We start from the raw sequence: 16,973 nt of genomic DNA on the forward strand, positions 1-16,973 counted from the left end.
ACTTCACTTATGCCATTCAGTGATGTAAAAGAAACAAAATATGGTTCAGTTATATGCCTTATAAGTATTTTTTTTTTTTGAAATTGTACAGGTCAACGGCAATATAAAGGTTTAGAGAAATAAAAATTATAAAATCTTTGGGTTTTGGAAAATCAATACTAAAGTCTGACCGAATATATATATATACATAAATCAAGCGCACCCAAAACAACAACAACAACAACAACAACAACAAAACAGCAAGAAAGAAACAAATTCATATTTACTTATGTTTCAAACAATGAACAAAGCAGTTTCTTCCTTACAACTTTGTAAAACATGTTTAGGTATGATAATTTGTCGTTATAACATTAAAATGCAATTATGCTTAGTAAATATTTTTAATTGTCATATAATTTCGCGATGAAGGTTATACTAAATTTATCACAATAATTGGATTATCAATACATATCACAATGTTGTAAACTTGTTATTATTAACATTAACCCATTTTGCATAATTATTAAGATGTACACTGTCGTTTGATGTCATACAATATTCAGAATCCTGGATTTGTTTATATATATACATGTATATATATATCAAACTGAAATATAAGTAGAGTACCAAACAAACTCAAAGGTCTTTATCACTTTGTAAAGTATTTATCAAATTCCTTCAATAATTCTTAAACTATTCTCTTGACAATGTTCATGGAAGGCGGTGCAATAGCTCAGTTGGTTAGACCACCCTTGGGATTTTTCAGAGACACTTTCAGTGTTTCCCACCAACATATAGCGCCTTTAGAGGTGTACTGGTTAGAAAGCCAGGTAATCTTCGCATGTATCAGTGCTATTCACTGGGCATATAAAAGAACCGAGGGTGTATTCAATAAGAGCTAGGGACTGGTTCGGAATTTCCCGGATTCCCTTGTATCTCATAGCTGTATCTAAAGTCTATAAGTCTAAATAATTATCCCTGTGAGGGGTTTGACATTAATGGAAGATAGATAGACAGAAGGACAGACATGGTGACTATAGTAAATGTGTTCTCCTGGGACTTCTTAAAAAGAGCATAAAATATTACTATTGTTTGCAATTTTTAAGTCAATAAGTGCATGATGATGAGAAAACCAAGCACAGGCCTACATTTAATATACAATGTATGTCATAATTGCCTTAGTACAGGAGACATTATCTATATTTCTAAAAAACTATGAATTTTGTGAATTTGTGTTGGAAGACCTTTTAGTTTGTGAATATGTGTATGAAGTCCCTTAGCATAGAACTCAATCATTTGTCCAAATAAAATGTACATGTATGTCACATTATTGTGAAATTATTTACATTCTAAAAAAAATGTTTTCCTTGCCCACATTGTACTTGTACCAGTTTGCAATTGCTGCTGTGTTTAATGAAGAAACAATGAGTTAACCAAAATAAATCATAGTGGGTCATGTTTACCTACATGTACATTCTACATTAGTGAATACATTCTTAAATCATGGTCTAATATATATGTATGTTAGTGTTTATTAGCACTTGAGCATTTACAAAATTAGATAAATTTGTGGCCCATTACTAGGTTTACTTAACTGATTGATTATAGCTAAGTTACTAAAGTAAATGTGTTAACAATTCATTTGAAATACAATAATCTTGTGGGACAAAAATGATTTAAACACTGTTATGGTTTAGATAATAAATAAGTAATATTTCAAACTTTGTTACTTCTCTTTAATGGCTTTATTTATTATATTCAAATTGCTCTGTAGTTATAATATAGATGTGCCTATCTGATAACAGCATTCTCACTTGAGCTCTGATCTCAACAACTTGTGTGCACATAATTATTCACAAATAAAGTACATGTATATAGAATTTCAGGAATCTTGTCATCAGTAGATTTAACAATATAACATTTTTTAGAAAATGTGTTCAAGTTAAATTTTATACCCATAAATGCAAATTGCATAAATAGACGTTATCTGGAATTGGGTTTTTCTGTGACCTAATTTTTAGTTACAAACTAACTTTTACTATTATAGCTTCACAGTGCACTACATGTCACAATAAATTAGTCAACCTGTTTCGCTTATTTTTGAAGCTGTTACTGTGAAAGTTTGTTTGTACCTACCTTGTTAGCTGGGAAAAACCCATATATTCTTAATTACAGAGTAAGTCTATTGGAGTCTGAGTCCAAGTACAGGTATTAGTTACCCACACTGAATTAAGTTACTGCACTCTGTCAGGGATAAAGATAAAGCATGCTTGTTGATTGGCTACATTTTTCTGAGATGACAGGGAAAGGGATAGTGATAAAGACATATCCATATGCTCGTACATTGGTTCCATGTTTTTCTGCAGTTTACACATTTTGATTACAGGGGAAGTGTTTTTATTTTTGCCTATGAGTATGCTACAAATGAAAAATAACATCAAGACACTCGGCAATCTGATTTATAACAAATCAGATAGCCTTGTGTTTGATTGCTCTTTATTTTACATAATAACAAATCAGGATTAGCATAAAAAATGCCATAGTCATAATCCTTTGATTTTGGTCTATTTTTATTTCAGAATGTTTCAGAGGTACTCCTATAAGAAAAATAAACTCTCAAGTTTTACAGCATCCTCGGATGACAACTTTAAATACCATAACTTCACATAGAACCATATGTACGACAGTTCCACTTCAAAGGAAAAAGAAGATGGCACGGAGATATGTTCCACCCATAGTACCATTCACTATGTATGGGGATGCACATAGACTTATGTAAGTATTTCACGACAATGATGAATTGAACCCAAATTTTTGTTTTGTCACAAAGTTTGATGTAATTTCATTTGCTTGATGGCAGATGTTCTTAGGTGATAATTTTTATAAATATCTTAAATCATGACAGGAACTTGAAGTTCAAAACATAAACAAGCTTCATGTAGAGAATACTTTTAAGACACAGAAAGTTTATATTTTTCAGTTCAATCAAAGCTTGTTTTAGATTAAAGTTTCAGAAACGAACTCGTATTCAGAAAAGATGTCATCAAATTTTTTTGCTTTTATTTTGTATCCTCCTATGCAATGTCCAAGTAAATATGCTTGTTATAATGAAATGACTCATTAAATTATATATAGATTGTTATAGCTTAATTATGTAATATTTGTGAGTAGTTACCAGTTAGTAAGAGACAACTTGTTGTACGTCATATCCTGAGGTCTGTGATGTATACATGATTGTTTATATGTTGTACTCTTCATTAAATATAACACCTCTTAGTCCTACTTATTAACCCTTATCTTGCTTAGTATCAGAAAATGACTTGTTAATATTTTTTTGGGGCAAATATAAGTACTGACTGAATAGTGAACAGTACAGATCATGATTAGATCACACAGATGTGATGACAGATGTAAATTTTGTTGAATAGCAGTTTAAAGGTTAAGGAGTAATATTTTTTATGTGTATTTGACTTTATTTATATTTGTCAATTGTTGCTCATATGTGCGAGTCCCCCAGAAGAGTAATAGTCATTTTATGTTCAAGATAGAAGCTTTTCCTTGTTCATGCTAGTTCTTTAGCATGCCAACTGTTGAAGTACTCATACACAAGACCTTGATTTAAAGTCTCATCCGAAATATTATTTTGTAATTTAGTTGGCCAGCCCGGGGAGCAATGAGTCTAATTACTGATGTTCTTTTTCTTGCAGGAGGGGTGCTTGTGTAAAGTTTGACAGATATGGACCATTGTTTGATAAACCAGATTATACATTTTTAGGTATGTTACAATTATATTGAACAAATTTATCATTTTGGTGGTCATTTTCTATTAGCCTGCACAATTAGAGATGTTAAATTAGGCTTTTTTTACCTATTTGCTTGCTTAATTTGAACATTTTAACATTGTAACATCAAAATATTTTAAAATTACAATAGAGTGTTCCAAACTCTGTACAGGGATATCAAAGTATGGATTGATTTTCTGGTACTGTGCAATTATATCAATACTGTTACACATGTACATTTCTTGCATATCAGACAGGATTATCTACCGCTTACACCGGTGCTAGAAAACTCTAACATACACTCCTCATGTAAGACAAGTGGCATGCTTTAAATGGCATCATTGTCGCGCGCCTTTTATGAATGAATTGTGTTCTTAGGATGACGTCACTTAACCGTTATGAATGAAGTTGTTGGTTCATACACTACTATAAGAAAAAAGTGCGTAATGAAAATGTCAGTTTTCATAATTTCTGTTCGGAAAATAATTGAGATGTAATATGCAAGAAAAAGAATCAAACACCGGTTGTCAGTACAGACAGAAATATCTAGCTCTCGGGTAACTGTTAAGCAGAAACTCGACATAGCCTCACTAAGGTCGTAAACAGTTACCCTCGAGCTAGATATTCCGGTCTGTACCAGCAACCAGTGTAAGATTCATATAGTACTCCTTTTTAGAAACCCTTTTTTTTTGAAGCAGTGTTAAGAAGGTTACATTAGATTTTGTTTTCATCTTAAGCTGTTTCATGGTACTGAAGTGTATTGAAACCATTCATTGAAAAGGATAATTCAGCTGTGTGATATCTTTGCAAATATGATATTATTTGCATAAAACAAACATAGCATATGATAGCACATTAATTAAAAATTATTGTTTTACTGTAAACATTTCTTATTTTGCATAATTATGTTATAAATTGAATATCATATTTGTATTGGTCCATTGCTAAATTTATTGAACTAATTCAATTCATTAAAACAATATTAAGCCTGCCAGAGGCTTGCATAATATGATTTTATTCAGCTTGTCAATAAATTCAGTATTACACCTACAGTTATTCAATACTCTCTATATACTTTATGTATATCAGGAAAGGGAACAAATTAATTATTATCCCCCGCCAAAAAGGCGGCGGGGATATAGAAATAGTCTCCGTTCGCCGTCGGACCGTCCGTCCTTCCATCCGACATTTTTGTCCGGAGCATATCTCTAAAAGTATTTGAGTTATCAACTTGAAACTTCATAGGTGGATAGACCTCATTGAGGAGGAGTGCAGTGCACAAGAATGATAACTCTACCTTGCATAATTTTTGAGTTATTGCCCTTTGTTATTTTTCAAAATTGATTTTTGTCCAGAGCATAACTCCAAAAGCCTATGAGATATCAACATGAAACTTCATAGGTGCATATATCTCACTCAGGAGGTGTGAAGTGCACAAGAATGATAACTCTACCTTTCATAATTTTTGAGTTATTGCACTTTGTTATTTTTCATACTTAATTTTTCACATGAGTGGAGCAAAACTCAAAAAGTTTTTGAGATATCAACATGAAATGTCATAGTTGGATAGATCTTATTGAGGAGGAATGTTGTGCGCAAGAATGATAAGTCTTCCCTGTACAATTTTTGTGTTATTGCCCTTTGAATTTTTTCATGCTATTTTGTCCAGAGCATATCTCAAAAAGAATTTGAGGTATCAACTTGAAACTTCATAGGTGGATGGATCTCATTGAGGAAGAGTGCAGTGCACAAGAACGATAACTCTACCCTGCATAATTGTTTAGTTATTGCCCTTTTTTTATTTTTCAAAATTAATTTTTGTCCAGAGCATAATTCAAAAGGCCTTTGAGATATTATTATGAAACTTCATAGGTGCATAGATCTCACTCAGGAGGTGTGAAGTGCTCAAGAATGATAACCTACCCTGCATTATTTTTCAGTTATTGCCCTTTGTTATTTTCAGCCATCAGTATTCGCATAGCTTTAATCTGTAATCACTATAGCCATCAGTTTTCATTACCAAAAGACCTCTTAAAATGGAATCATTCTGCTCTACTACATAAACATTCTTCCATTGAGCAAACAAATTCGGCGGGGGATGGCCATGTTGACATGGCTCTTTATAGTTTATACAATTGAATTTAGTTTTTATATTGTGTCGCAAAATATATGTTTAATGAATTTCCCATTCCGGGAACCAGGTGTACTGGTATGAAGCAATTAGTGTAAAATATCTTCCTCAAGGAAATAAGTGTAAAATATCTTCCTCAAGGAAATTAGTGTAAAATATCTTCCTCAAGGAAATTAGTGTAAAATATCTTCCTCAAGGAAACAACAGCTTGCCCCTAATGTGGTTTGAAACTATGTGGCCACCAATTCGTAGATTACTAGTTTGATATGCTAACCACTCTGCCACAATGTGACTCAAGTTGATTATTATTGTTTGATACTGTAATAATTGTAGAGTTGTTATGGTTTTTTTTTTTTTAAACAATAATTTTAATATTTTTGTATCTTACCTGCAGATGGAAGGCCAACTCCTTTGACACCAGAGCAGATGGAACAGAAAATAGAGAGAAGAGAGATGGCTGTAAGTGTACCATTCTGGAGTCCTACATGTAGTTTAAAACACACTTGTCTATTTGTTACTGGAAATGTAACTGATACATCAGTACAATGTGTCTTTTTTATGAAGTACTGAGGTATATGATAAAAGGGAATTTATATGAAACCATCTTGTGGTACTCTACAAAAGTTATATTAATCATGGTCCCAGGGTTATAATTTCCAATGCCCTTTGCCTTTGGGCCTTTTAGTTTACATAGACTTAAATAAGAAATATGAATTTGAAAAATTAATATCTCTGAAACTGCATCTCCTAGTGCTTAGATATTTTGTATGTAGCAATGCCTAGTGAAACTCTTTTAAAGTAATGTTAATCATGTCCCCCCCCCCCCCCCCCCCGAGGTAGAAAACAGCACTGCCCTGGGTTCACTTTTGTTGCACTGAATTATTTAGGAAATGTTAACTTCAAAATTCAAAAATCATTCCTGAAACTAGTGCCAAAAACTAAGATAATTGGTCACAATACCTGTTAAATGACAATAACCGTTAAATCTAATTCATGACACTGGTACAGTCTAAATAAGTTCTTTCCTTGAACAAATACTTGTTTAGGAATATACATTTCAAAAGACAAATTCTTCTAATATAAAGGTACACGGCATAAATCTTAGATGCTTGGCATGTAGCATTGTGAAAATCACACAAGTCATGGCCCTAGGGTCAAAAGAAGCCTTGCTCCAACGACCTACTTCTTTGTTGAAAAATTAGAAATGGATCTTGGTTGAGCATTCTATGATGCTCCTGCTTTCCCTATATTTATCAATCGTGTGGTTCTAGCAAGGTGCCCATTTAGTTTGGGGTATTTTTGGATAAAATGAAGACAGAATATTGGCCTTACCCTAAATGGCAAGACTGTTGAAATTTCCCAATTTTATCTTTAACAGACAAGCCACACAAGCATGGATTTTCAGTAATTATTTACTCATATGTTTTGGGTATATGCCTTCATCAGTGCAAAACATAATAAAGTTGGGGCGTCCGTGGCTGAGTGGTTAAGGTCGTTGATTTCAAACCACTTGCCCCTCGCCGCTGTGGGTTCTATTCCCGACAGGGACTTTGGATTCTTTCATGTGAGGAAGCTATCCAGCTAGCTTAAGGAACGTTGGTGGTTCTACTCAGGTGCCCGTTTGTGCCTGAAATAATGCATGGAAGGGCACCTGAGGTCTTCCTCCTATACTCCTATACCTATACTGTGTTTTATTGCAGATTTATAATCTTATCCTTAGAGCTGTCATCGATATCGACAATATCGATGTATCGTTGATATTTTTTGTCGATTATTAATCGATACACATTTTAAAAAATCGATACTTTTGACTTATATATTAAATGTCTAGAAATTATACAATTCACCCAAAATATATGCAGAAACAGTTAAGCTATGCTTATGTTATATAGTGGAATTATTTCATAGCAATGGTGACAAAAAATATATTGTCTGGTAAAAATTCATGCAGTGGACAAGACACTGTACAGAACATGTTTTTAACTGAAATCATTGAAACAGGTATGAAAGTGAATGACAGACAAGTGAGTATAGGATAATATCGATATATCGGTGTATCGTTGATTTTAGTCACTTGATATCGATACATCGTTGATATGCTTTGCACTGAATCAATGACAGCTCTACTTATCCTAAACATTTTCCAATATCAACTGTTGGTCAAACACCATTTTGACAGTCAATCTTTTGAAATATTAAGTCAATTTAGCTCAACTTGACTATGAAAATATAAGCATAATGTCACTTTAAACATTGTTTTCTCTGCCACTAACTAGCTTAGATTTTAAGGCATAAATGGGTTTAAATGCATAGGTGAATTTTTATATGAAAAATAGAAAAGTCTCTGTTTGTTCAATTTTCCCAATTTTCTGATGATTACAACATTAGAATTTCCCTATATAATCACTGCCATTTATGCCTGAATTAAAGCAGACAGAGATTTTTGTGGTCTTTCTAGACCAGTACCTATCATATGTAGAGATATATACATGTACAGAACAGAACAGACTTTATTATACCCCCACAAACAAAGTTTAGGGGAGGTATATAGGAGACAGCTTGTTGGTCGTCAGTCCGTTGGTCTGTCGGTCGGTCAACATCATGGTTTCTGGACAATAACTAGAGTTTGGAATGGGGTATTGTAATCAAACTTGGTTTATAACAACCTTATGTGGAGCCCCCGGTTGGTATTGCATTTGGACCCTTTGGGGTCAAGGTTCAGGTCACAGTTACTTAAAAGGTAGAAAAATGGTTTTCGGACAATAACTAGATTTATGAATGAGAATTTTTAATCAAACTTGGTGTATAGCAAGCTTGTATGAAGACACTGGTTGGGATGGCAATTAATTAAAATAATTCTATGTAAAAGTTGATACTTCATTTACTATAGGTTGAGTTCAAATTTTTCTTCAGACCACTTATTTTTCAAAAAGTTAAAGTTACTGGTTGGGATATTAATCACCTTCAGTGATTGGACTAGTTGGTGTAGGACACCAGCCCATAACATTAACAATTGTTACATTCAGAAAGATACAATTTATGTGGATACTCTCACATCAATGTATTATAACAATTCACACACATTACATTACTAAAGGTATAATATAGTTATAGCTTAATCAAAACTGCATAATCATCTTTTCTTTCGAATTGTTGCATGGTAAACATAATTGGCAACATTTTTTTTTATAACATTTTTTTCATTTTTACATGGTAATAATATACTCAGTTTGTGGACTGTTGCATAAGTGTAATATATCTTAGCAATATATTTTGATTTTAAATCTGCACAACCCGGACAGACTAGTAGAAAATGAAATTCATTTTCAAATACTCCTAAAGAACATACTTCACAATTCCAATCATTTGAGTTCCTCCTGCTATATGACTTTTTATACGCCCGTTTGAAAAACGGGACGTATTATGGGAACGCCCCTGGCGGGCGGTCGGGCGGGCGGCGTCCAATTTTGTCCGGAGCATATCTCCTACATGTATGGAGGGATTTTAATGAAACTTCATATAAATGTTCACCACTATGAGGAGCAGTGTCGCGCACATGAACCAGGTCTCTAGGTCAAAGGTCAAGGTCACACTTAGAGCTCATTGAAAAATGCTTGTCCGGAGCAAAACTTCCACATGTATAGAGGGATTTCAATATTACTTGGCACAAATGTTCACCATTGTGAGGCGGAGTGTCGCGTGCAAGATTCAGGTCCTTGCGGCCAAGGTCAAGGTCATACATAGAGGTCAAAGTTCAGATAAAAATATGAAGATGTGTATATGGACCATTTAGTCATCATTTATTGAGGGATTGTAACACAAATGGTCATTATCAAGACTATGGCTGTGATACATATAATTTAGGTCAATATATACAAGGTCAAGGTCACTAAAGATGATGAAATATCCAGATTTTTTAAATAGAATTAATCGAAGGGAGACAACAAAGTTATATACTTTGTTCATAAATGACTTACACAATTACTCCCCTTGATCTATTTTCACTTTCAATTTCTAAAAATAGAATTTAATCAAAGGGCATGAAATAATCCTCTTTCTTGGACTTGAGTATGTTCTAAAGAATGTAACATTTATTTACACATGTTTCATTCATTGGTCAAGATTCTTAAGTGTGATAAACTATGGTGTTTCTGTAGACTTGGTATTTGTTCATAAAGATCATACAGTAATTACCTTATCAAATGTAAATACTTTCTCATAGAAATTTAATTATATTTTAATTTTCAAGTAAATATCAGTTCAGCTCATTCAAAGATTAAGAATTGTAATGAAATGTATTTCCCTAGAATAAAATCTTAAATCAGAATTTTTTTAGTTATTAAATTACATGTACTTTTTTATACGCCCGTTTAAAAAAAGATAAAAAATATGAAGATGTGTATAGGGACGATTTAATCATCATTTATTGAGGGATTGTAACACAAATGGTCATTATAATGACTACGGATGTGACACATGTACTTTAGGTCAATATATGCAAGGTCAAGGTCACTAAAGATGATGAAATATCCAGATTTTGTCTGGAGCATATCTCCTACATGTATGGAAGAATTTTTATAATACTTTATGGAAATGTTCACCACCATGATATGTATTGCTCCATGCATGATCCAGGTCTCCAGGTCAAAGGTCAAGGTCACACTTAGAGCTCATTGAAAAACGCTTGTCCGGAGCAAAAACTTCTTACATTCATAGGGGGTTTTCAATATAACTTGGCACAAATGTTCACCATTGTGAGGCTGAGTGTCGCATGCAAAATTCAGATCCCTGCGACCAAAGTCAAGGTTACACATAGAGGTCAAAGTTTCAGATAAAAATTTGAAGATGGTTATAGGGACCATTTAGTCATCATTTATTGATGGATTGTAGCACAAATGGTAACTATCATGACTACAGGTGTTACACATTTAATTTAGGTTAATATTTGCAAGGTCAAGGTCACTGGAGATGATTAAATATCCAGATGTTGTCCGGAGCATATTTTCTACATGCATGGAGGAATTTTAATGTTACTTTTATAGAATTGTTCACCACCATGAGACGTAGTGCCCTGCACATAAACCAAGTCTCTAGGTCAAAGGTGAAGGTCACAGTTAGAGCTCATAGAAAAACACTTGTCTGGAGCAAAACTTCTACATGCATAGAGGGATTTCAATATAATTTGGCACAAATGTTCATCATTGTGAGGCTGAGTGCCGTGCATAAAATTCAGGTCCCTGCGACCAAGGTCAAGGTCACACATTCTGTGCATATCTTCCCTATTGATTTGTTTTAAGGTTCATTTAACAACACAGTGCCAAGAATAAAAACTTGCTTGCTAGATAACACTTATCCATAATGCCCCCATCTCCATCTAAAGCTTTTTCGTAAACGGGCGTATTTTGTGACTATGGCACCCTTGTTAGTCACCTGTAAATTATTACTTAATATATAGTGCAATAAGCTTTCTCATTTATTTCTCTATTTCAGGAGAGGGTGATGAAGTTTACAACAGACATAATAAAAGTGAAGAAATTTAACGAAGAATTTACCAAAAAACGAGAGTTGAAGAAGGAAAAAAGGAAACAATACAGATTGATGGAAAAAAGTTGATGTACAATGGATATATAATGTAGTTGAAATTCAATTATAAGGAAATAAGATTGTTTTACGTATAAGATTGTTTTACGTATTTTTATTTTTGTACCTTTAATAACCTTTTATCCCAGCGCAGAAAATTAATTGACTGTAAACCTCAGGTAGAAATCAGAATATCATCCCTCGACTTATAGGAATAAGACAGCTTTGTAGTCACACCCAATCTACTAAAGTTCGATCTACTATTCTAATAGAAATCTAAGACAATGTTTATTTTTGCCTTCATTTAATTCTGATTTTCCCATGGAAAACACTTTTTTAGCGAATGCAATCAAACCATTTTTACATATGTTAGTATAGAAGATATAAATACCTGTATTACTGGAAGTTAAACAAATTGTGATTTTTTTTGAAATAAAAAAGATTTAGAAATATAAACTTTTAAAAAATTACTGATAACAAAAATAGAGGTATTTTTAATGGAAGATTGTTTTTTCCAGAATCTACCTGTAAGCTATATACAATGCCTTTGTTTGTTTGTCGAAAATTGTGAAAAATTACCCTATCCAGTATGTTTACAGGATTAAAGAATACCCACTCGCTTTCAGAAATTGAAAGCTTGGGGCTGATTAGCTATGTGAATACGTCACCAAAATATTTTATATACGTCATGGCTCGGATCTATAAAGTGAGTTTTTATACCCCCCCTGTCCGGTCGTTTTATGCTTTCCTTGTCAGAGCTATAATTAGAGGGAAATGGTTAGAATTCCACTACAACTTAATACATGGTCAAACATTGAGATAAAGTGAAGTGCGTGCACAAGAACATAACTCCTCTTGACAAATACAGTTATTGCCCCTTGATACTTTTCCTTTGTCTTTTCTGGGGTATAACTTGAATACAACTGTTTGCGAATTCAAACAAACTTCATGCAATGGTCAAGCATATATAGAAGTGCAAATGCACAAGAAACCATAACTCTATCCAGAGTAATTATAGAGTTATTGCCCTTTGTTATTTTTCCATGATTTTCTTGTCCAGAGCATAACTTTGAAGAACAACTAGTTGAATTCAATACAACTTAATACTAATGGTCAAGTAATTGAGAGAAAGTGCAGTGCACTATGACAATAACTCCATCTTAAATCAATGACAGTTATTGACCTTTGATACTTTTTTCTTGTCCAGTGAATAAATCAGAAAATTAATGGTTGGAATTCAATGCAACTTCATACAGATGGTCAAGAAAGGTGCCATGAACCGAACTATCTAGAGTAATTACAGAAGTTTATTGCCCCTTTGTTCTTTTTCATTGGTTTTTTCTGTCCAGAGCATAAACTTGAAAACAACTGGTAGAATTCTCTTACCAACTTCATACAAAGTCGAAGCCACATTTGACGAGAATAATGCAGTGCCAACAGAGAACATCTAAACTCCATCTTGACTAATCACAGAGTTTACTGGCCTTTTGATTTACTTTTTCTTGTCCATTTCATAACTTAATAATAAATGGATATATAGAAAATGTAATTCCCAACTTATAATGGTCAAGCACTACATAGAGGAGTGCAGTGCAAAATATATCCCACCATAGTAATTTAGATGATGCCCTTTTACTTTCCTTTGTTGCAAATCATACATGAAATCTACTGTTGCATTCAAACAATCATACAATGGCCACATATATTAGGACAGATCAGTAGCACAGAACCCATACACTCTTTCTTGACTCATTTAAAATTTTTTCCATTTTTACTTTTTTAGTCCAATGCATAACATTGGAATCTATGAAATACTTCATCAATGTCAAGCACAATAGGAATGTAGTGAACATTAACATAACTCCATCTTCGTATTTCTAGATTATTGCCTTATTCCCTTTTCCTGTAGATCAACTTAAAATAATTTGAATTCACTGCAACTTCATACTATGCAAGCAATTATTAGTGCAAAACTCAGAAGTTAATTTTCTGGAGCTAGTACAGAGATTCAATAAAATTTTATCATGGTCAACACTAGTACAGAAATGCAACAGACCAGAACTATCTTATTTTATCTTGCGGGATATTAATCACATTTATGATATTTCTTGTAGAGAGCTATTAAATATCAGATGAACTCACATCACACCAGCATAACATTTTGGTTCTAATTCTTTTTTTAGTGTAAGTTGTTATCTCTAAACTACTATAAGGGAATGGTTTAAATACAACTTATTTACAGATAATAAGATGTAATATAAGGTCACTAATTCAAATATGATATACAAACAATCCGTTGTGTGTATTTGAGTGTGTGAGTATCAATTCTAAAAAGCATACACATACAACAGTGTGCGTGTGCACTTTATTGTCTAAATCATTACCACGCTATTATTGGTTATTATGTGTGTATTTTATCCGACTATTATTAATAACATTTCAAGCTTTATGTCGTTGTTACATTTCTAACATTATTTAAACAACTTTTTAAGTTTCTGTATTATAACATGCTTTAACCTTATAGTAATTTATCAAAATCACATGCAGCTTTATTTATTAGTCTAAATAACAATGGAATATATGCACTCTATTTAAACATGCTTTCCAGCTTATCAATTAACAGGGCATTGTTCGTATTTATCATTATTCATCTTTCCCGCTATGAGCACCCTCGTGATGCAGCTTTTTTACAACAATGCGTTCTTTCCTCAACTCAGGCAACCAGCAAACCGTATCGCTAACCTTCCGTGTGTAGAATCAGGGTGCAGGTAATTTGCTAAACACGTCGGTTTTTAAAAAGAAACCCAAGTTCTTGGCAAACGCTATTAGTGTACTTGGTATCAAAGCAATCCGTATTAAATTGCCATAGTATTTTTAGATTAGCATGGTTAACTCTTGCCGACATTATTTTTTACATTTTCTAACGTAGATTTCTTTTTACAAATAATCAACTGTGTTTTATATTACATTTACTTAGCTTTTTAAATAGCAAACCTCAATCTTGCCGATAGATTGCTTTTGCATTAAGACACGCAGTATCTTGATCTTATAATGTGCGTTTTTTTACAATAACTTAAATAAAAAGCCAATCCGGTCTTACCGTAGTGTTAAAAAATATACTAGTACATGTATAATGATTAAAGCTCAATGATACTTTTATATTTCACATAAATTAATGTTTCGGTATTTTATATCTTCAATTCCAGATAAATGTTGATCTGACAAAATGACTCACACAAACTATTTTGCATAATATAATTAGTCTATATAATGGCCCAGTGTAGTAATAATACTTTCTCGTGCATCTCGCGTAAAGTTTACATTTATGCCCAGAAACTATGATAAATTATGAAATTTAGCAGTGAATCAGTGAGCTAGCAAAAAGCAGTGTCAATTTATATAGGAAGGTAATTATCTTGGTGTGTTTGGCATCTAGAGGATTTCCTTTATATAGTGTAAAAATGTGTGCTGTGCGCTGTTTGAGCAATTCCAGTCCTAGCTTAGTGAGAGAGAAGGTGGCGTCGCGCGGTGAAGGCTCAGTGCATAGGCTAATTCTAGCAGTCATTACTAAAGATCGTGTTAAATTGTTGCTGGATTGGGTTGTAGTGCAATCTAGCGACGATTACTAAGTATGTTACAAATGCCTTTCTTGGATCAAGCTGGTAGGCATCGAGCGGACATCTGCTAAATTGTGTAACAAATCTATCTGGATGCTAAACTGATAGCAATCTAGCAGGGATTAGTGATATAGTGTAAAAAGCTCGCTGGATGCTAAGGCGGGGCGGGGGGGCGCTAGCCAATGCTAGCAGGGCATTCCTAAATATAGTGAAAAATGCTCTGGCTGGAATGCTAAGCTGGCTAGGCAATCTAGCAGGACATTACTAAATTACAGTGTAAAATGCTCTGCTGGAATGCTAAGGTGCTAGGCAATCTAGCAGAGCATTACTAAATATAGTGAAACAAATGCTTTTCTGGAATGCTAAGCTGGCTAGGCAATCTAGCAGGGCATTACTAAATATAGTGGTAAAATGCTCTGCTTGAATGCTGAGCTGGCTAGGCAAATCTAGCAGGGCATTGCTAAATATAGTGTAAAAATGCTCTGCTGGAATGCTAAGCTGGCTAGGCAATCTAGCAATGGCATTCCTAAATATAGTTCAAAAATGCTCTGCTGAGGAATGCTAGAGCTTGCTAGGCAATCTAGCAGAGCATTACGAAATATAGTGTAAAAATGCTCTGCTGGTAATGCTAAGCTTGGCTTGGGCAATACTAGCAGTCGGCATTCAAAATAAAGTGTTCAAAATGCTCTTGCAGGAATGTCTCAGCTGCTAGGCACTATAGCAGAGCATTCCTTAATTAGTGAAAAACATGCTCTGGTGGAAATGCTCAGCTGTCTAGGCAATCTAGCAGAGCGATTACTAGATATAGTGTAAAATGCTCTGCCGAATGCTCAGTTGGCTAGGCACGTATATAGCAGAGCATTCCTTATATAGGGAAAAAATGCTTGGTGGAATGTCAGCTGGGCTAGCAATCTAGCAGGTGGCATTACTAAATATAGTGTGTAAAAATGCTTGGTAAAATGCTAGCTGGCTAGGCAAGCTAGCAGGCATTCCGAAATATAGTTAAAAATGCTGGTGGAATGCTCAGTGGCAGACTAATTCTGAGTTCCAGATTTATTGTTGCCAAAGTTTTTATTGACATTTTCGACTTCTAGCAATTCTGAGGCACTCGCAGACTTTTCAGGTATTTTGGGGTGCCAATAGAAAATTGATATATTGACTTTAAGACTTAATAGCTATTTCTTGCTGCGACCTTTTAAGACCCTCGAACTTCTTGAACTTTGTACCAATTTATATGACAATTCAACTTTAGAACTCTCAAGAGTCAATTTTGGTCGGTCTGCGGGATGATTCTTGACACTCGCATTTCAAGGAATGGCTTAAGTATGTCATAGAACAAGTACATCAATTTTTTCACTTTATAGGACATTTTAGGTCCATTTCATTGTCCTGCAGGTAATAATTAGGACACTCGCAGACTTTAAGAGCAATTTCGTCCAATAGAGATGATGGCAAATTTTATTTAGACCCGCAGCATTTATGTCTGCGGATGTTTTCTTACAGCGCAGACTTTCAGGATCTTGTCCATTGAGATCAATGACTTACCTTCTAGCGCCCACCGAGTATCGCTGGTCTGCAACTGATTTTGGGACACTTGCAGACTTTCAGGAATTTTGATGCCAATGGAGATAATGACATTTCTGACTTTTAGGGGAACCGCCAGAGTACATTTCTTGGGTCTGCGACTGATTCCTTGAGACTCGCAGACTTTCAGGATGTTTAGTGCCATTGCAGATCATGACTTTTTTACTTTTAAGGACCCCTTAGTCATAAGCAGAGCATTTTTACCCTAAAATGTCATTATCTGCATTAGCACCAAAAAATTCCTGAAAGTCTGCAAGTGCCCAATTATCAGTCGCAGACCAACGAAATAGACTCTGGATG

At 34.0% G+C, this 16,973-nt stretch overlaps 1 protein-coding gene across 1 annotated transcript; it reads left to right on the forward strand.

The window, feature by feature from the left end:
* The first annotated feature begins 198 nt into the window (after positions 1 to 198).
* On the forward strand, positions 199 to 11,560 carry LOC132719467 (large ribosomal subunit protein mL52-like). Its single transcript, XM_060703238.1, has 5 exons — positions 199 to 326; positions 2,559 to 2,754; positions 3,687 to 3,754; positions 6,287 to 6,351; positions 11,383 to 11,560. Exons 1-5 carry the CDS (start codon positions 269 to 271, stop codon positions 11,503 to 11,505), a joined length of 510 nt encoding a protein of 169 aa, XP_060559221.1. The 5' UTR covers positions 199 to 268; the 3' UTR covers positions 11,506 to 11,560.
* Positions 11,561 to 16,973: the final 5,413 nt, after the last annotated feature.

This window comes from Ruditapes philippinarum, unplaced genomic scaffold (assembly GCF_026571515.1).
Source record: "Ruditapes philippinarum isolate M1 unplaced genomic scaffold, ASM2657151v2 ctg2010_1_1_1_1, whole genome shotgun sequence".
NCBI classification, from domain to species: Eukaryota; Metazoa; Mollusca; class Bivalvia; order Venerida; family Veneridae; genus Ruditapes; species Ruditapes philippinarum.

Coding starts and splice junctions, on each gene's coding strand:
- LOC132719467 (XM_060703238.1), top strand. CDS start 269: ATGTTTCAAACAATGAACAAAGCAGTTTCTTCCTTACAACTTTGTAAA. Junction 2,755..3,686: donor GGGGATGCACATAGACTTAT/GTAAGTATTTCA, acceptor TTTTTCTTGCAG/GAGGGGTGCTTGTGTAAAGT. Junction 6,352..11,382: donor TAGAGAGAAGAGAGATGGCT/GTAAGTGTACCA, acceptor TCTCTATTTCAG/GAGAGGGTGATGAAGTTTAC.